Source organism: Sylvia atricapilla, chromosome 8 (assembly GCF_009819655.1).
Source record: "Sylvia atricapilla isolate bSylAtr1 chromosome 8, bSylAtr1.pri, whole genome shotgun sequence".
In the NCBI taxonomy this organism is placed as follows: Eukaryota; Metazoa; Chordata; class Aves; order Passeriformes; family Sylviidae; genus Sylvia; species Sylvia atricapilla.
The window spans coordinates 9,229,889-9,251,148 of NC_089147.1; the positions used below are offsets into that span (position 1 = coordinate 9,229,889).

General features: G+C 37.4%; 1 protein-coding gene across 4 annotated transcripts in view; it reads right to left on the reverse strand.

The window, feature by feature from the left end:
* Positions 1 to 21,260, reverse strand: part of VTI1A (vesicle transport through interaction with t-SNAREs 1A) — a 256,201-nt gene that overhangs the window by 85,613 nt on the left and 149,328 nt on the right. For 2 of the 4 annotated variants that reach the window (XM_066323581.1, XM_066323580.1), the window contains 2 exons: positions 15,694 to 15,764; positions 11,303 to 11,364 (listed from right to left, as the gene is read on the reverse strand). In XM_066323581.1, coding sequence (XP_066179678.1) covers positions 11,303 to 11,364; positions 15,694 to 15,764 — 133 coding nt within the window. Of the gene's footprint in view, positions 1 to 11,291; positions 11,365 to 15,693; positions 15,765 to 21,260 lie in introns of all 4 variants that reach the window. The other 2 variants (XM_066323583.1, XM_066323582.1) reach the window with 1 other exon arrangement.

Here is a 21,260-nt window from a genome sequence, read left to right on the forward strand (position 1 = left end):
CTTTTAAATCCATGACTCCATGGACTTAAGCCATGACTCCAAATCAGGATGGGCACTACTACCAGTCAGTCTATCATTCACAAACTCTCATCAGGTCATGTGAGGACCATGCACAGATTAATTAAGAGCATTTGCTCTTGGAATGCTTTGCTGTGATATGGAACATTATCCTCATTTTAGAGATGCACAGAAACAGATGTGTTCACAGTTACCCAAGATATACCCAGGACAAAGCTAAGAATCAAATATCAGTAGCCAAGTGTCTGATTGTTTTTACTGGATTGGGATGGCAAAAACCCAAAAAAATCTCAAGCCCTTTATAAGATTAGAAATAAGTTGGTTACACAATATCTCAAAATCAAAAGGCAATATATCACAAAGTGGAAACATGCCAATGCTTAATATTTAATTTACATGAAATATCTATGAAAAGACCATAAAAGGAAAACTTATAGCTGAGTATTTTGTATTATTTTAAATATTTTAACTATGAAAATATTGTGTATTTTGAAATACATATAATAGCTCATAAAATGAGATGTTTTCTTCTCTTTGCTCATGCACTTGAAAATACTTTATCTCTAAAATTCACACCAATATTTAAAAGTCCCAGTAAAAAAGTCTTTATTCATACCTCAAGATTAAGAAAACCCCCAATAATATAATTAGCCTGCCTTTGAAATAGATTTAAAGACTTTGAAAGCTATTTCCTCATGTCTCTAGGAGTAAATGGAAAATGAACACATTTCAGCACACAGACTTTGTTAGTGGGTATACCCCTAGTGCCTCTGATTACATCTGCATTATGTAGGACAGAAATCAAAATGAACAGAAGCCAAGCTGTGGTGTGAAGCTCAAGACTCCTCCAGCCGTGTGGACCTGCCAACTCACTCTCAGCCATATGAATTCCACAAGTCCTTTCCCCTCCCTGTCTACCAACAATGCCAGCCAGGCCTTCACGTGGTGATAAATCCAATTCTATTCCCTCATAAAACACAATGAGAAAGTGAGACTGAGTTCCTCCAATATCAATTTTAAATTCTGGGCATCATAAGCACAAGTTGTTAAGTAAAACATTAAAATTATCATTACTGCTTTAATATGGGACTTCGTGATCTTTTGTCACCTTACAAATGTGCCAGCAAACAAGATTTTGCTTGTAAATTAATTTTTAATGTATTTTGGTGGCAATTGTTTGGCACTCATGAGGGATACTCTGGGGAAACTGAAATATCGATGCGTTTCCTTTGTTTCTAGCACAAATACACCCATTCACCTCTATCTCACATATAAGATTGGGCTTTGTGATTACTGTCTGTTTCATTCTGTTTAAGCATTGCTGAAAATAAAATAAAATTAAATCAACTGTAAGAGAAAGCAACTTCTTGTCTCTAAAGTTTTGAAATGACTGAACTGTCTCATATTTAATAATTCAGATTCAGTCCTTTAAATTTTGTCCAGGAAAATAAGATGTTCTTTATATTTCAAAGATGTCTTCACAAAAGTCTGTAGTACTGGGTTTTCTGACGCAGAGTGATTATAAAACCCCCTTTTGTTCTCATAACTTCATGATGTATATCTATAACTCTTTCTTGTTTGTGAAGATAAGACCAGCCTTGTCTCTCTAAATGCCTTTTCAAAGGAAGATTCACAGTTGTTTGACTTTTGATCTGTGTGGCAACTAGCTCGACCACCTGCACTGGGTTTGAGCAGTTACTGAGCTTGCTTTGTACCAGCTTATGAACACAGCAAGCCTTTGACACCAGAACAAGCCGATGTGTGAATACACCAATTTACAATGTAAATACAGGGTCCAACAATATGGGCATCTTTAATGACCAAATGTGTAAAGTGCATATATTGTTTACTGATTATATCATTAAATAAAACAGATGGCTCATATTCTCCGTCCACCTACAGTGGATTAAAACACAATGGTGTAATAGTCTGGTAAACTGGTAATGTGAAACATTGCTTTGTACTGGTGTAGTGGCATAAATAGCTGTTCACAAATGAGCTACAAAGCCCCACTGCCACTAAGAGTAATTAGCTTAAGGCTGTACTGAAAGAATGCTACCTCCACAATCAACACGTGTGTGCCATTCATGCTGAAAACTGCATTTCAAACATACAGCAGTGACAGAAAGTAACAAGGAAGTTTCTTGGCATGAATAAAGTAGACCATATGCTTCCCAACATCCAGGCAAGATTGGACACACTTAGAATCATGTTTCTCAAACAATTCCCTGTTTAAACACATTATTTGTGGCCATGATAAGCATGTCAGAGAAAAAACGGTGGGTGGGGTTTTTTTTCACTTACACAAGCATTTTTATCAGGAGGAAGGTGGGGAGTTGGTGCAAAAATAATTTTACAATGCAATTGTTTTTTCAAGAAGAAAAATTAGTGTTGCAGTCTTAAACTATCAGTAGATCTACTAAATAAGTAAAAGAAAATATGAAGACTTTGCTCTCACAGATGTTACAAAAACCTGGGTTACACTTTGGTTAATATAGCAAATTCCAAACTAAAAAAGAGCTCTGAGGTAATAAATGCTGCACAGTGAGATCCTGCACAAACTGAGAAAAACACAAATTTTACAGAGAACATAAATACCAGTGTTTATGGCAAAATAGCTTTTCTCTGTCTTTCTCATTTTTCACAATTTCCACATTGACTTTTCTTTGCCTTCTAGATTAGATTTAAGTCAGAGAACTATAGAACAGCTTGGGTTGGATCTAGTTGGATTAGTTAAAGAGCCAGTAAGAATTAGGAAATTTTCATCCTTCCTATCACCAAGTAGACTAAACAGTCTCTCACTGTATGGCCACACTTTCTCATTCATGACTTTTTTATTCTTCAGAGAGCTGCTCAGCAGGTTAGTGTTGTGTGAACATTTGTTCTGCCGAGTTTTAAAGGTCCAGTAAAACATATTACATGCTACCAGGGATATAAATTCTTCCTCAGTTTTGGTACTGTCCCACAGCAGCACTAATTTATCTGCAACAAACTCTGAGTGATCCCCCATTTATGGCCTTTTTTGCAAAACTACAATAATAACAGCAGCAGCAACTACAAAACACCACCCACTCCACCCCAACTAAGCTTTGCTCAAACCAAAGGAATTCCTTGTTCAGCCTTAAGGCCACAGATGAGCAAACTCATCTATGACTTGCAGGTTCAGGTCCTGGGTTCTATGGTAGAACATCACTGACTGACTTGAACAAAAATTGTACTCAGCTGAGTTTTCCTTTTCCCTTTTGTTGGTCACTTAACCTCTTATGCCTCTTAAGCACAGCCAGAAGTCTGACCTGCCTTATGAACTAGACTGAAAATGATCTAGTCTAAAAGAACTAGATAATAAGGACAAGATTTGATTGTCAGAGCAGTTTTAAATCAGTGTGATGACTTCATTGTTTTCTTAAAGATAAAGTTCTTAGTGTGCTATCAGAATCACATATGGATGCTGGAAAGCCACCACATGCTGGAAAGCCAAATTAACTTTGCTTTTATTAAAAGCCAACAATTTCAATCAAGTGTGGCAAGAAAAGTGCCAAGTGCCAGTGGAAATCATACTCAGAATGCACAAAGCAGGTTTTTACCTGACAGAAGATGAGGCAAATCAATATGCATTCCTCCATTTGTTTTCAAACACTACCTCTGTCGAAAATAATGGTGTGCCTATGCAAAGGGGTGGGAAAAATGAGTTAAAATCATGGGGTTTTGACACAATTACTGTCTTTCTTTCAGTGTTTAGAAGTGCCACCAAAAAAGTTAAGTTTTGGTATTCTGTAATTTTGACTTGCAAATGTTGCTTTCAGCCAGTGTAGTATACAGTCTAATTTTAGACCAGATATGCAACTTGATGAGAATGATTTAATTTTGGTGTCTATGTTTGCAAAGCTCCATGACACCTACACATGAATTGTTTGGAGAGGCTGAGCTTCCAAGATTTGCCTATTTGAACAACATCCAACTCTTCTATTTTTACATTCCTGTATCCCATCACAAGTCACCAGAAATCTCCTCACACGCACCGGCACATTAAACTTCTTTGTCTACCCAGGAAAAAGGATTTGGGCTAAACATTAGGGAAAATTTGGAAATGTCTGATTGAGGCGATGGGGGATGTTGATCAGTGGAGAACAGGCCAAACAAATATCTATCAGGATTAAAACAGAGTCAGTCAATCCTGCCTTAACAAAGGGATGAATTTCTGAAATAATTTCCAAGCTGGTTCTATTTCCTTTGGAAAATATATAGATTAAAATGAAGTCACCCAGTGGCAAGATATCATACATATCTTGTATTCAGAAAATGTTACAGTCAGGAATTCATGGCTTAAACACTCTGCAACAAATAGAATGTAATAGTAAAATTCAACCTATATTGTTTTTTCACAGTTATAGTGTGAGTGGTATCAAGAATGTGATCCCTAATCAACTACTGGCGTTAAAGAGTTTGACTTAATTGATTTCTGAAAAGTTGTCTCAAATTATTTCAGCAATTACCAATGCCAGCTTTTGCTAACAGTTTCTCTTCTTCACATAAACAATCGTACCATGTTCAAAACACATTCAGTACTTCACTGTTCCTAAATATCACATCAGAGAGAACTCATCCTACTGGAATCTCCTTGCAACTACTGCAGGAAAGCCCTGCACTGCTTATGCTGATATAAGACATGACTTTTCATGGAAGCATGTCATGGGATACCTGTTGTGGTTCAGACATGACAATGCTGGCTGTGAAATGCCTTTTGTTTCACTCATGACACCGTGAACCTTTCTAGGCTCTAGCTGCTTAATGGTAGGCAACATATCCCAGTACAGAAAGCAGCCACAAAGGGTTACATGATACTTAACCTATCATGATGCTTTACATTGTTGGTATATGCAGTCTAGGACTAGCTAGGATAATTATCCATTGGGATCCTGCTTTCCTGCAGAAACACAACTGTGTGTTAATGTTCTTTCCAGCTGTTCAGCTGGACACGAGTAGACAGAAGGGGAGCAAATGAGATAGCAATTCCAGATGACAGAAAAGAGGGAATGGAGAGGAGAACAAAAACCATTGTACACTTAAAAAGGAATGGAGAAAGAGAATTAGAAATGTGGTCTGAAGAATGCTGAGAACCCTGCTCATAATGGAGATAGTGTAGTCAGCCTGACATGTAGATAAAGCTTTCCAACCATCTGAAAAATAAAACAATGCTACCATATAAATGCTCTTACCTCACTGAATGAGGGACATCCCCTTCTAAAGCTGCCTGGGCACAAGGAGATTAAAACACTGGCTTATTTTATCCTATGCATTTAAGTAACTAGATGTAAAGATCAATCGTGATGTTCCTTTTTTCTTCCAGGTTTGAAGAAAACTTAACTCTGTATCACTTAGGTTGTTAGAGATGAAGGTTTGCAAATGCTACGGTGGCATTAAACTAATCCCAGCTACATGCCTGCAATGTTGAAATTGGTCCCTTTCTGTAAAGCATTCAATACCTGTGGCCTGGAACTCTCCATGTACACTGATGGCTGGTGGTTAAATAGCAGCTCAAAAGACTTCTGCACCCTCCATGGTGCACGAGCTGAACAGTATTTCTAACACTGAAGTAGGGCAAGATTTTTCAAAATTATTGTGGAAACAGCACGCACATAACACTGTCTAAAAAAGATGAGTAAGGTTTAGAAAATGGTTTTCCATTGATTACTAAAAATAAGAAATGCATCTTACATGCATCAGATTACATCATACCTAAACTAAGAATGGGAACCCCCATTGTCCCATACTATTTTAAAATATTTGCTGTTCAGACCTAGAGGTACATTTCCTGTTTTTTGGTTGGACTCCTAATGATGAAGAATGCTCACCCTTGGGAATTTCGTTGATGACACATTTATGTTTTCCAGATGTTTTGTCCATCACTTCAACAAAGAAACAAGGTTTCTTTCTAAAGTCAGAGACAAAGCGAGGAACAACTAGGTACTAATTAATGCCAAGGTTTAGTCTGGAATAACAAGCAGTATGTTCCTCATCCAAGGACTAGATTGCGATTAATAGCACTGCAGAGCTTATCAGTTTCCTTCTGAAAAGATTCAACACTTCATAACTGATAAAGGTTAGCTGCATAACAAAACACAAATGTACAATAACGTAAGAATAAAATAACTACATTAAATGCTTAGAAGTCAGGAAAATGATAAAAGAAGTTGGTATATTGACAGTAACAAGCACTAAAATACCCTATGCATATTTTACAGCTTCCAGTTAACAACAGAAATATTAAGGACATGGCTTGCAAGGAGCACAATAAAAGCTGTGTTGCCCCAAGAGATGACCCAGAATCATTCTGCCACTTACTCCCCCCTATTCAGCCTCCCTCAAGTTAAGGAATTCCTCCACTGGTTTAAGTTAACCATATGCTTAAATACGCTCCCGAATCAAGGTCTAAATTACTGGAGTAAATAGCTGCAGCTGTACATATTCAACATTGAGCAGACATTTTGCTTGAGGATTTACTATTTCAATCATTTTTCAGTGTAAAAATACATCTTGAAGTGAAAATGGAAATATATGTACAAAACGTTGCTGAAACAATTCCTACTCAAACTTCTTTTGGCTTAAGACCAAATATCCTGGAAAGAGGAGCTCCTCTATTAGCATGAAAACAAGGCAAATGTAGCTGTATGTTAAAATCCCACTCTGGATCGGTGATACAAAGATCTGCCTTCAGAAAACTGCAGAGACTCAACAGTCATGGCCAAGTATGACTGAAACAAGCTTTAGCTCAGAAGAAAATCGGTTTTTTGTCATGGACTTTTGGGGATGGAAACAGAGATTGCTAGGGAAATAGGGAAAAACGCAGTGGTAACACTCACTCTTTGTTTGGGTTGTGTCCACAGGGACATGACTGTCCCTGCTGCTGTTCTTAACATATGGAAATGTGGGCTTTGTAGCCAAGCAAGGAGGCAGAACAGACATCCTTAATGTTGCACATCTCTGTGAGCAAGAGAAAGCAATAAAGAAGTCCTGTGCATGCACTGCTGAATGGCCACAGCCCAGGTCAGTGGGTGGAGGCACAGCACCCCATGCCCTGCTTGAAGAATTGCCCTATACCCTCAGCCCAACGACCACAACATCACCACTGCTGAGGCTGCATGAGAACTATAGAAAAAAACCACAATCCTTCCCCAAACTCTGAAGGACAATTCTAAAAGTCACATTTTAAATCACCTCTGCTTAGGACCAGAGCCAATGGACACAAGTTGGATGCTGGCAAATTTCAGTGAGACACCAGGAGAATTTGCTTATTTATGCTGTTACTGGAACAGATTGCTCAGAGGCATTGATACCTCCAGCCTTGGATGTGTTTAAAATATGGTTCAAGAAGAGTCTGAGCAATCTACTCCAATGAGACTTGCTTTGAAAAGGAGGTTAGACCAGATGACCTCTAGAAGTCCCTTCCAACCTGAATTGTCCTACAATTCTGTGAAATGCTGAAAAATAACTGCAAGGTCTGAAATATCCTGGAGCTCAAAAGTAGAACAAACTTTGACTAGCAGTGATGCAAGAAGTAGGACTCCCAGAATTTTCCTGGAAAGAGTGAAGAAGCTTCACCAGAACTGGCATTCCATTTCTGACTGCAGCCATATTGGTCATGCAGCTGTTGGCAAGTCATATAACTTATTACCTGAGAGCTGAACTGATCCCTTACTGCCTCATTTCTATCAGGTACAGGTAGTATCTCTGTCCTGTTGGGAAACAAATTTTAAAAGTCTCTTTTATAAATGCAGATGAATTCATAAGCTTCTTAAAACATCATTGATAACAATCCAGAACACTGAAATCTGAAGAATAAAGAGTACTTTTGACACAAAAATTTCCTGGTGAACCAGACAGGATAAAAAGTTGTTCTGGAGTGTAGCAGCTATTCTTGTAAAATATCTTCCCTCCATTCAAAGGGGGTAGACAGAACTTATCTGCTAATTGAAAAAAGATTCAAATCTACTGAAATTTTTATCTGGTTACTTGTAGGTTTGCTTGTTTCCCACTGGGCTATGTGTGGCTTGGAGACTTTCCAAATTCTTTTCTTATAAGCTTTTCTAGCCTATTGGCTTAGGATATAGGCAAAACCTTGAAGATATTTCAGAAGACAATATTTTCTACTTCTTTCTAGCACACTGTGCACTCCCCAATTCCCACTGGGGTACAGGCCAAGGGATAGAGTCCTGAGACAACCCATTCCAATGCCTCACCACACTCACAATAAAGAACTTCTTCCTAATATCTAATTTAAACATATTCTCTTTCAGTTTGAAGCCATTCCCCATGATCCTAGCAATGCCATGCCAGAAGAGGAATGCATTAATTTAGTAGCTGCTACAGCAAAAGAAAAAAGATCATGAATGTGTAGGTCATTTGTATGTGAGAATATCTAAAAACACTTATCACAAAAATACTCTTACCCACATTCCCGAAACAATATGAGACAACAAATTCCAATACATAAGGCTGGGTGCCTTACTGCCAGAGTAGCAAACTGGGATAGGAAGACCTGTCCCTATTATGCCACTGATTTCCTTAGTGAGCTATGGCAACCTATAAAACCTGTCTCTGCTTTTATTCCCCATCTCCAGAACATTTTATGCACAAACACATGGCCAGGGAATTTAGGTCATACAAAGGGAGTAATTTAGCCCTCTAGCTATCTAAATACCTGATCTCTTAATATATTCAGCCAGATTCAAAAGAGATGCTGCTTTACCTTCCCAGACAGTAAAATTAGAAAGAGTTAGGCATTAATTTGAAGCACAGGGTGTTAGCATGGCATATGACTTCAAGCATATCAGCAAATATAGATTGTGGGAACAGCCACTACATTGAGCAATGTTCAATTTAACATTACCTTTTCTGTATAATATTGATGTGGAGAATGGTCCTCCAGTGCTTTATTTTATTGGTTCCAGTAATTATGTAAAACATTGTGTGGTGTGTACTGAAGTATGCAGAAATCAGGACACAACTGCCAATCTGTGCTAATTATGTCTCTTCCAATTGTATTTATCTATTACATGCTGATTTCTTGGGGTCTATACTTCAAAATTCTTGTAATTAAACAAATTGGCGGTATGCTGAGGCTGGGATAATGCTAGACCCTTCCACCCAACAGTCAAAACCAAATTAAATTCACTGTAGGTCTATAAATTATGTGGTTTTAAACAACATCCTGAGAATTGTCTACTGAAAGCTGCTTCTATGCTGGCATTGCTTTTGGCACATTTACCTGACCTGAGCTTAAATCCTAACTTGACTTTGATCTAGATGGGTGACTCAGCTCAGCGTTTTTGTTGAAGAAAAAGGAAATCCAGTGCCTTTCTGACACACAGAAATATGGCGTCATGGTGTTCGACTACATAATCCTTTTGTCTGAAAAGAACAGCCCAAGTATATCTCAGAAAGATCATATTTTTCATTTGGCTTATGGAACACTTATAAACTGGGACTCCTAACTGTGATTCCCAAACACAAAACAAAGTCAAAGGTTACAGCATATGTTTTTGTTTCAGCTTCTCCAAATTACTTGCAAATGTATTCAAACACAATATGAGGAGATACTTTATTTTATTGAAAATAACAGACTACAGGGTGCTACAAAAAAGGCTGGGGTACCTCAAGCATAAACATGGAAAGAATACATTGGTTTAGAAACCCATAAATCCTTATTTGAATCTGCCAACCTGAAAGCCAAGTAAAGCCCGAAAAAACTATTTTTCCTAAATGCTATGTCTGATTAAGCCATACTATTAAATGACAGCTGAACTTTAACATTAATATGATATTATTTAAATAACTGCATGATTTTTTTTTACACTAAAATGATGAATGATTTTTGGACAGCTCAATTGACATAAAGCAAGAAACCCCTTTAATGAGATTTGACAAAATGGAGACATATGCAGAATATTCGTTACAGCTCATGTCGCAGAGCCCTTCCAGGGGAGACTTGGGTTTGGTTGGTGTCTTTTCTTTTCCTTCATTTTTTTATAGTTTATTTTGATTGTCTACAGTCACTGAACCATCCCTTTCAATTGCCACTTCCTTCCTCCATGGATTTTGAATTTAGCTTGTGTCATTTACATATTACTCTTAATCAGAGAATTTTATATGCTACATTTTGGAGTTGGAATTGTAAGAAATCAGTGGAATGAAGGCAGCAGGATCAGTCATTTTAACCTTTGTCAATTTGGTATACAAGGAACTAACAAAAGTGTTTTTCTGAGGAGACTTAAGGAGAAATATAGCCTGTGCTAAAGAACAACTTATAAAATTCCAGTTTTCAAATTTCCTAAGCCAAGTGACAAATCAACAATTCTGCTAAAATTTTCTCCTTGTTTTTTCCTTTTTTTCTTTTATAAGCAAAGTGCATTAAGCAAATACACAACATAAAAGCCTGTGGCAAGGGTAATTTCAGACTGAACTCTTCAGAGGCTGCACTAAACTCCTTTAAAACTGTGCTTTCTTAGCACCCAGCACCACTTATTAGAGGGATGCTTTTCTTCTTTAGGAAGCCGAGTATGTACAGAAATATGGACATCACAGAGAAGCTCAGGAGCTGTTTGACTGGGTAAAAAACACATGTCCAGAGGTGCCATTAGCTCAAAAAAATCTGTCTGAGAATGCACTGATGCACATTTAAGGGGAGTAATAATCAGTGGATAACTCCCTCCCTTCAGTCCCACATAGAGTTCTAGGATATTGCACAATTTTCCTTTTCGTATCACTTTATTGAGATCCCAGGGACAATTTTCATAACATTGAAAGTGTGGAAGAAACATGCTAAAGCCACAAGGGCTAAAAATGTGTCTTGCTCCATCCATTCAGGTAGAATTGGTAACATTAACCTTTTCTCTGCACATAAATTTATGCCGCCCCAAAACATTTACCAACCTTCCCATTTTAACAGGCAAAATAGTCCCTCAAAACACCAAATTCACTGAAGACGCACAGGAAATCACCATCAAAAAAGCTTAGTTTTCGAACACGCATCCAAAACCCCCCAAACAAATCCAAAGAAACAAAGATGAGAAATCATTACACAAGTGCTATCCTTCAAGCTACAGAAAACTCTTTCCATAGGCATGGAAAGCCTTCTATCATCCAAAGACATTCTACATTACGGCCTGGGTAAAAAAAAAAGTCAGGTGCATCAGCAAAATGTTGAGGTTGAAGTAAAATTGAAAATAAAGGCGCAGAGGGAGAGTAGAAGAAAAGAAAGACCAGAATGTCCCTACCTTGGCCTTACCTTCGCAACATTCCCGTCAAAATCCTGGAACTCTTCCCCAGGTTCGCATCTGTTTCTCTAAGCTGGGGAGAAAAGAGTCCCATTAAAGGTAAAAGGCACAGACACCCCATTCTGTACAAAGGACAGGTGTTCCTACAGTCACCTGAGTCAGCTTCAGCCTTAGCACACAACAAGCTCATAAAGCCACCAAAGCTCTGGAATTTAAAAACACTTTGTTTTGTTTTCACTTACATAAATATGAAACCCAGGGAAGTTAAGTCATTGAGGCAACAAAGGTGAGTCAGGATAAAGAGCAAAAGCTTTATGAATAAAGGGTTGCAGGTAGAAGCTCAATACATTGGAATCCATAATTCCCATGTCTATGTGTATTGTTTGTGTATATTAGTGAAAGGATCAAGGGATGAAGAGACAGCCTTATGCTGTGTTCCTCATGCTTTATGAAAAAAAAAACCATTATCTTTCTTTCACTGTTTTTCAAAGACTGTAGTTTAAAGAAAGAAACAGAAATACAAAATATATCCTTTTAGCAATTCTGTGTAAAAGAAAATGTCTATACTACTGCACCTTAAATACAGAACTTGAACTGACCTTACAGCAGCCACCTCTGGCCAGGGTGCTCAAATGCTTTGTGAATAGGATATACACATGTACAGAACGAAGAGCTGAGTGGTATATATGGTGGAGTTTTTTCATGTAAGGAACTCTCACTCAGTGAAATGACCATTTTTGTAGTTTATCAGGACAAAGGAAACCTACAGTTTACAGCTACACCTAATTAGCTGGCTTGTTCTACAGCTCTCAAAAATATTGCAAAATAGGTAAAAAATGAAGTAGAGTAGATGAAAAGTTATGAAGCAAATGAACTTCATGTTTATTTCTATTGTTTTTAAAAAAGGATTAAAATGTCCCCTCTCTATAGGAAGATTGGAGTTACTCTCCTATCACCTCTTTTGCCACTAGCAGCTACTTAGAGACATCTTTTGACATTTTAGACATCTTGGAACCAGTGGGACATCAAAATCTACTCTAAAAAGATAATGTAATGATTATTACTATTTCGGTTATGAAACAGCAGGGACCATGATAACTAACGTGCCCCAAAACACAGCTGTGTGTACATACATAAAAACATTCTTCTCTTCATGAAAGCTGAATATTTACCTCTTCATTAACAAATCAGATTGAAAGGATTACCTGAATCTTTGACTTCTGACTGAAAAAACTTTGTTGCAGTAGACAAAATGCATCCAATGTTACAAATCCATCAAAACAGTAATACTGCCAAGGAGAGTGGCAGTCTTCCAATAACAATTACCTTCACCATAACAAACCACTATTATATCTTGAATATTTGAACAGCAGCATTATTAAACCCACTCTCTATTCTGGAGCACAATACAGTAAATATTTGCTGCCAGATTTAATGCTTATTACTGAAATCAGTAGGTGATGTGACAATCAGTGTCATATAACCTTTTTGCATAAATTTCCTCTTTATTCTTCTAAAAGCTATTAACAAAATACCAAGTAGAAGCTGGGACTGGATAACACCAATCAAGTCTTGCTCTTAGCAATATCATATTCAGTGGGAAGGCTTGCACTAACTCTCAGATCTCTGTAATTATGTGCTATGATGGAACAAAGATGAGTATTATATTCCAGGGAGGCCATTCCCTCATTTTTTCCTGATTCATCTAGACAATTCAAGCTCCAGAAAAGCAGTTTAGCCTGGTTTGACACAAGTAACAGAAGAAAAAACGTCACAATAATTTTTAAAAGGCTCATTAAAAAGCCAAGTTCTTATCTATGCTAGAAGGGATTCTGAAGTACAAATGTATGCTTTACATTGGTCTTTTATTATTCATAAAGATGCATTTAACACTTGGGGCTTCTCCTCCCTTTTCACAGAAAAGTAGCGCTCTCCTTTTTACCATTAAATGTTTGATCCTAACTTTCCTCTCTTGCTGCAGGATTCTACCTGACAGCTAGAATCAGTGCTGATAGTTAGGCAGGGGAAGCTGAATCTTAGAGGTTTGACAAACTCCTCTAAGCAAGACGACCTCATGTTTTTATGGTAATAAAAAACCCACAAAATAAGCGAAAGAAACATTAAAAAAGAAACAAACACGTACACATATAGTTGGAAGATATCTAGCTACCTCCCAAGAGAATGCTAAGAAAACACCTTTTCTTCCTGCTTTGGCAGAAAAAAAACCCACATGAAGAGTTTCAAACAGTAAGTTTGTTTTTATTTAAAACTGAATCATTTGATTGCAGTTCTTCTACCATTTCTTTACCAACACCAGCACACCACAGAAGTGTGGAATGGAACTGGTGGAATATGAACCTCTTAAACAGAGTATGTTTCACAGAACTGCTGTAGTGAAAACAATTTGAAGCAGGCTTTGATATTAGCAATGGCAAATCTAGATGGTCTTTAAAAGTAGTACTATTCTTAATAGTATTAAGAATAATAATGAGAAAGCAGGAAGGTGAGCAAGATGCTGACATTGGTATCTTGTCTGCCTTATAAAAATTTTGAGGTTTTCCTAAAAAATGTTGCATCTTTTAATGTCCTGTATAGTCCAGTTAACCTATCTGACTTGTAGCAGAGCTTTTATTCTTTTTCTTTGCCTTCAGAAGAAAATAGGAGCTTTACTCTACAGACAGGAAAATTCATATATGTACATTTAACCAAACCATTGAGATGTTTATTTATTTACATTTTGCTTATAAAAAAAAAAAATCTTCCTAATTTTCACAACATTGAACTGTTAAAGCTTACCATCATACTCAAGTTGGCAATTTCATTCCAGAAGACAAGTTAATTGATAAGATAATAAATACTCTATATGTTTAATGTACATCTATAGTGCATTGATAAAGCACCCTCTCTTCTGGTCTTTCAAAATCTCCAGATAATGGGAAACTAGCCAAATTATCCAAAATCTCCCTGAAATGAGTGTATATAGACAGCTGGAACAGGTCCACCCATATGGCTCTACTAGAGAACTTTTCTGAATTCCCTAAAGAAAATATTTTTAAGTAGTTTCTGATAAAAACTTGAAATTGGAGATCTTCCACTATGACAAGAGGTTTTTTTTACTGCACTGTGGTGGAGTGTGTATGTACTGCACTTTCCTAGAATATCCTTCTTATTTTTAATCTTGCTCTTTGCATCTTACAGGTTTTGCCATCAAAGAAATTTGCTCCTCAGGTGGAAAGCAATGAAAAGGAAAAGTTATGCTATGAACCATGTGTACATTGAGTGATCAGAACTACATCCCTGGGACATATAGGATCAGCAGAAAGGAATACATGGCATTCATCTCCATTGCCTAGGTTTTATTTGTCCAGCTAGAAACACAAAAGCATTTCAGACTCAGCAGTCACTGGGGATGTAAGGAGTGGAAATGAAATAAGACACCAAGTTGCCAGAACAAAACTTGGTCAATCGTCACAATTCTTAGTTACATTTAGTGATCTAGCTATTTTAGTGTTTTAAAGTAGCTAATGCCCAGCACTTCAGAAAGCAATTGGTACAGCTGGCAGAAAATGCCTCATTAATGCTGTTGCAGGAAGCTTTACTAATCAAAGCTATCCAAGTAAAGGAACTCCCCGGGACAGATGAAGGAGTTTTTTTAAGTGCCACTGGTCAGTTAAGAGTCAGCTAGGAAAAAGCTATTTTTCCTAAATAGATGATTTCCTAAAGAGATGTGTGGGAGAACTCAGCTTTGGAAAAACTGGGACACTTGGTAAAGTATCTGAACAACACATCATGGACAGAAAGTCCTGGCTCTGGGAGCAGAAACCAAAGACAGAGAGGCTGGGTTCCCACATGGGAGTTTTCAGAGAACTTGTACACATTAGATGGGATGGGCTTCTGAGCATCTCCACTGACTCTGCCCAGCAGAGCTGATCCCCACGGAGGCCACATGAGCCAAAAGTGACACGGATGTGTTACCTTGGCTGCAGAGACAGAGCAGCAGTACCTGCTCTTCACACAGACCTGCCTGAGGGGCTGTTATTTGCATCTGCAGCTACAAAGAGTAAGGTTGCTCAACTATTAGAAGCTCACTTATGATACTGAACTGTTTCATAGGAAGCCCAAGAAGTCATTGGATCTGACAGTGCAACAAACCCTTAAAAAGGACAGAATGCTGACCTAACTGTCATAGTGACAGAAAATTTGCTTCCAACAGCAGATTTGGTGACTACAGTGTGACTCCCCATCAGAGAGATATTGGCAGGATAGGGCCCATGTAAGACACTTTGTAAGTTCTCCACTGCAGATGGTGATTATGTCTCATCTGGACTATTTTTGCATGCACAAAGAACTTGCCCAATGCAAATAAAATGCAGAATCAGCAATTACTTATTATCAAACTTACCCTTTCCCGAGCACGCTGGATCTTCTCTCTGTCATGGCTGAGGTTTTCGAGCATCTCCTGTCCAATCTGCTCTGCATTAAAAAACAAAAATGTAAATCATGAAAAATATGGCTTGTGACTGAAAGGCCTTAAAATGCCAAGTTAGATTCTAACAAGAGCATTTAATACATGTGGTAGCCTAATCACTCCTCCTAACTGCAAAGAGGAATACATCATTATACTAAATTTTAAGTTTTTCAAACAACATTAAACTGAATAAGCAAACCAAACCAGAAGCTGCCCCTCCGCAGCCTCTTGAGGTTGTCTAGGCCCTGGAAATTGCTGCTGACCTTTGATCTGTGAAACAAAGGAAGAAGACTTTCAGACTTGCTCTAGATGCTGGGTGCTCATACTTCCTATCTACTCCTTAAGCCCAAGGAAGTCAGCAAGCCTTTGCTAAAACACCAGCCATCCTTGTACATCTAAAGACACAGAAGTCATATTAGAAGAAAACCTCTCTCAGTGCCTCTCAGCATTTATCATTGATGCTTAAATGAAAGCTTTTTCAGGCTCAGCCCAGTGACTGGTGTTTGCTTTGCTCCACCATGGACTGTTCCTGGCTGGCTTAGAGATAGGCTGTAATCTCCTGATGTTTTCAACAGCAGACAGAGACGTTAATTTATAGTCATCACCGTTTGTTTACACAGGGGTTGTTTCCTTCCGCAGCTTACGCTGAACCAAAGGTTGCTAAATTATAGTGGAGAGGCCTCAAGATATGGTACAAAGACAACACAAGATGCCAAAACTTTACTCTTCAAACAGCTTCAATCAAATGCTTCTCTAACACTGAAATATTAGCAGCAAGTATAGAGAAGAGATTTTATCTTCAAAGCTCTATAGAAATATTAAGAAACCCTCCCTGTATTTCCCCGAAGGAGAAAAATAAGTTAAATCATTCCCATTTTACAGATGGGGAAGCAGGCAGAAGGAGCTGAAGCAGCTGTAGCTTTGCCTCAGGATACACAGCACGTGTGAGACAACCAGCATTTCTGTGCACATTCATTTAGGGTACTTAGCAGGCTTACCAGAGATATGAACCAAAAAAGTAAAACTACAAAAACATGGCTTTTTTTCTCCTAAACAACAAATAAAAAAGCCTAGCTCTTGTTCTGGTGAGTAAGTGGGACCCTAAAATGTCATTATTCAGGGAGCCTTGGGAAAAGGTTCATTAAAAATTCACCAATATGTTAGTAAACACAATTATGATTGGAGTTTTTTAAATAGATACAGTTCATTTTCAAGGAACAATCCAAAGTAGAATCACCTCAAACTTTAAAAGTTTGAGACAAGCAATGTTATTTTTAAATCCATTTAACACAAAGTACACAGTCTGCCAGATAAAGTCTGAGGAAATTCATTACATATATATTTCTCTATCAGTTGCCAAGTATAGTACAAGTAAGATAAATATTTCCTCTGACCACAAATTGACATCCTCATTATGCTATCTTGTCCCTCTTGGCTCGCTGCTCTTTACTTTTAGCTGTATATACAATGCCTCCCAAAGGTGAAATGTGGTAAGATACATGGGTTTGGAGTTAAAAAGGCAGCACAGTGCAGAGCAGTTACACAAATGGCAGCCTCAGAAAGTGATTCACGAGAGCCTTCCCTACCTTTGCATGTCAAAGGACAGAATGGGACTATACTGAGCTTTTCCTCATTAAAGCACTCAAAATACTGTAATACACAAACAGATATATGTGTTCGATATAATGTAGGGGAGAAAATAACCAAAGCAAAATCTCTTAAAAGAGAGGGGAAAAAATCTACAAGTTACTAACCTAGTAGCGTGAGGTGAAATGATAAAAAGTGTATTTAGTGCTAAAAATTATATGTATGTTTGCAGACATAAAGGAGTACGAGGTGCAGATCTTCCTTCAAAGGAATAAGATAAAATACATGGCTAAAATGGTTTGGTATCTCATGAACAAAGCTCAAAAATATCTTTGTAGGAAACAGTTTCATTTTTATTACACCAATTTTTAAGCAAGTTACTGTGGGTTTGTATTTTTTTTTTTTCATCTTCTTCCTGTCACTGGCAAGTTCACACTCTTAGCTTTTTATAATGATTGAGTTTATTTTCCAACCATCAATGTGACAGCAGCATCAACTGTAAGTGAGGGTAAAACACCGTCACTTTGACGAATAGTGTATTTTCCTCTCATTGTCGATGACTGAAGACATCAATAAATAAGGAAGGAGAGCATGTCAGCCAGAATATCACAGAATGAATTGTTGATATGACACTTAGGGATTAAACCTTCAGCCATGAAGTTCAACCTAGCAGAGGGGTCTGAGAACTGAGATAGTTGCGTTTCTTCCCAGCAGCCTCTATAGATAAATAATTGGACGGATCATCAATTTTACAGGAGCAGCTTTACTCTACATGCACTTTTGTTGATGATCTTTGGCCTTTTTTGGGCTAAAATAACAACATAAGTTGAACAAAGAGACATGAAGGAGGTAACATAATCTCACAATAAGTTTGCAAACATAAATGTACACCTTTATCCTCTTCATATCCTCATTCTGCTTAGAAAATTCACTGATGACAGTGAAACTTGATTTTTAGCTAGAAGGTCAAGACAGTCAAACAGAAATATTATTACATAGAGAAAATAAAGTCTTCTCAATAATACGAAGACACGTCTCTTCACTTGGTTTGCAACTGAAAGCACCTGGGACTAGGAAAAATGTAGCATTAGCACACAGTACAACTAATTACAAGCTTGATATCATTGCTATCTGCTTGCTAACATTTTTCAGGTTTCTCCACGACTTTGATGTCTTCCTTCCAGTTAAAACATTCATCTGTGTGGCAAATTCATGCTTTTAGTGTGATGGTGCTGCATAGATCTTCCCAGCTAACATATAATATAACACTGATGAAGCTATCACAGTCATGTGAAAAGGTCAGCTTTATAAGACACACTGTACTGCAGATGCATGAATTAAGACCAATACACAAACTAAAGGGTGTTGCCTGTTGCCAGTAATGGTGTCATTTCCACAGAATCTTTAACAATGTCAATTATTTGGGGATTATGACAACCTTTCAGTCCTTTTGAATGGACAGTGTTTAGTATGGTGCAGACCCAAGTCCTACCAAAGACTGAGTGGTGCTGCCTCTTCTAACTGAAATTCCCAAAGAGATGCATAAAATTATGCTCTAAAATTACAGCTAAACTGTGAGAAGCAGAAGGGTGAATGTATTTACATCATTATTATCTGTGTACTGACAGAGGGCAGGAATATTTGATGGAGCAATTATTTCAGTCTTAAAAAATGCTGTGATGGCCAGAAAAAAAAATTTTTGAAAAAAAGACATAGTATTAACAAGCATCATCCTTAAATGGTGAATGCTAAAATCCACAGCTCTAAATGTATTCCGCCCTAAAGGTGTTTGAACAAAGTATGGGAAATGATCCTCTTTAGTGCCAGGCACTTCAAAAATGCCATGTTGTGAGTCCAACGCAAATGCTGCCTGGTTCTTTAAGACTATCTTATTCAAGAAAAACATAACATTTCTTATCCTAAAACACTGAAATTAATTAGTGGAATGAATACAACTTTCTCCATTTGAAGAAAAAAACCACAACAGCCTCCCCCCCTCAAAATGTAACAAATGCAAACCTAACTTCCCCCTCCATGTGTGCACAAATTGGCACATGGTTTTAAACATTTATGTTGAGATAAACCCAAAAGACAATGATCACATCTAGCAATGCTTTGCACTCCTGAATAATCCCCTTCTTTGAAATTTCCTTGTAACCTGTATGCAGTATTTATTTATACATACAAATTGTAATTATTTAATACGTGGTCCACAGAGTTTTGATTTCTAATACCTACACACACACCAAGGGCGCAGCGTAAGTTGTGCTTGACTGGTTTTCTTTTACTTTTTTTGCCTCCAGCCATCTAAGAATTTATGTACTTTATCAGCTAAACTGATTCTGAAAGAGCTTTTTCTAATCACTCAAGTCAATAATACTTTCTTGCCCAAAGAATGACTAATATATTTACTCAAGAGACAGGAATGACATGGAATGAGCCTCTCCAGACTTTAGGATAAACAAACATGCATTTTTATGAATTTTGAAGACAGACTCCTCATTTTTCTTTTCATACGAAAAATAAAATAATCCAACATATTTTATAGAGCATTTTTTTCTCTCGAAGTGTACCCTGTGTGTGTGCATATATATGTTTGTGTGTATATATATCTCCCTCTCTCTCTCTATATATAGATATGTATCTGTGTGTGTGTGTATCAAAGTGTCATAAGATGCAGCAGATACCTTGATATGATTTAAAATACAAAAAAAAGCTTAAAACCCAACCAAATCACAGAGAGGATGCCTGGAAATTTGATTTGCTCAATCTCACCAAATATATAATGGAGGCATCTGAGCTATATAATTAAAGGTTGGAAAATACAAATTAATTTACACTGAGAAATGCAGAAGTTCATGTTAAAAATCAAGATGGCTGTTCTAGAGAAACATGAACTACATTATAAAACCCACTGTGTGTTGGTCAGAGTAGGAGTGGAGAACAGTTCCAGGATGAGATCCCCAGCCCTGCCTAGTAAGCAGTGACATTTGGGGGGTGCAATTGTGTGTTGTCTTTGCACTGAGACATTGCATACTGCGCAGATGTAACTGAAGCTTATAGAGGATTTTTGGAAATTATGTTGACACAGGCTGGAACTTTTTTTTTCCTTAAAGCCACTCCATTTTGGACAGGTTCAAAGTTTTGATTTTAGGAGACTAGGATAAATCATCAACAGCAGTGTCTGGGAAAAAAATACTAGAAAGTGTTAAAAGCTCTCTGTTCAGAGGTGACAGCAAGCAGATTTACAAACTTGGAAAATACAGACTGCAGGAGTTGAAGAATTCAGGGTTGAGTCAAACACCTCACACTTCTGACAGCAGAAAGTTAATAAAGAAAGTGATGACATATCTTGAAGTATAGGGACACAGGTAAAAGTCCAATACATTCCCCAGTTCACAGCTGACATATTTACATTGAACAGCTGATATAATTAGAAACAGAAGGATTTAGATAATTAAAGTTATTAAAAAACAAGTACAGGGTAATACAGATAAATTAAGGATAATGTAACAGCCATAAGTCAATGGAGAGACAATTTGTAGAGCATTAACAGCACAGTGAAATATGAGTTAGTGCTCAAATGCCTCAAGAATCTGCCATGAAGATATTAATCTGCATGCTGCTAAGTGGTCAATTAGCACAATAAAATAAAACTTAGCTACTTTTTATAGGGATTAGTTGGCATCTTCTGCAGAAGCAAATGCCATACAGGTGGAAAGAGCACTGACAATCCATAGCATTCACAGAGGACATCCAACACTTCCAGAGCTGTCAGAAGTTCAGTTGCAAGAGAGAATAAAAGAAGTTGCCCAGTCTGACTGTAGAAGCAAGTAACATCTAAAAATACCTCCCAAACTTCCAAAGTCCAAGATGTCCACCAAAGTTAAAATACAAACATTTTTCAAATGAAA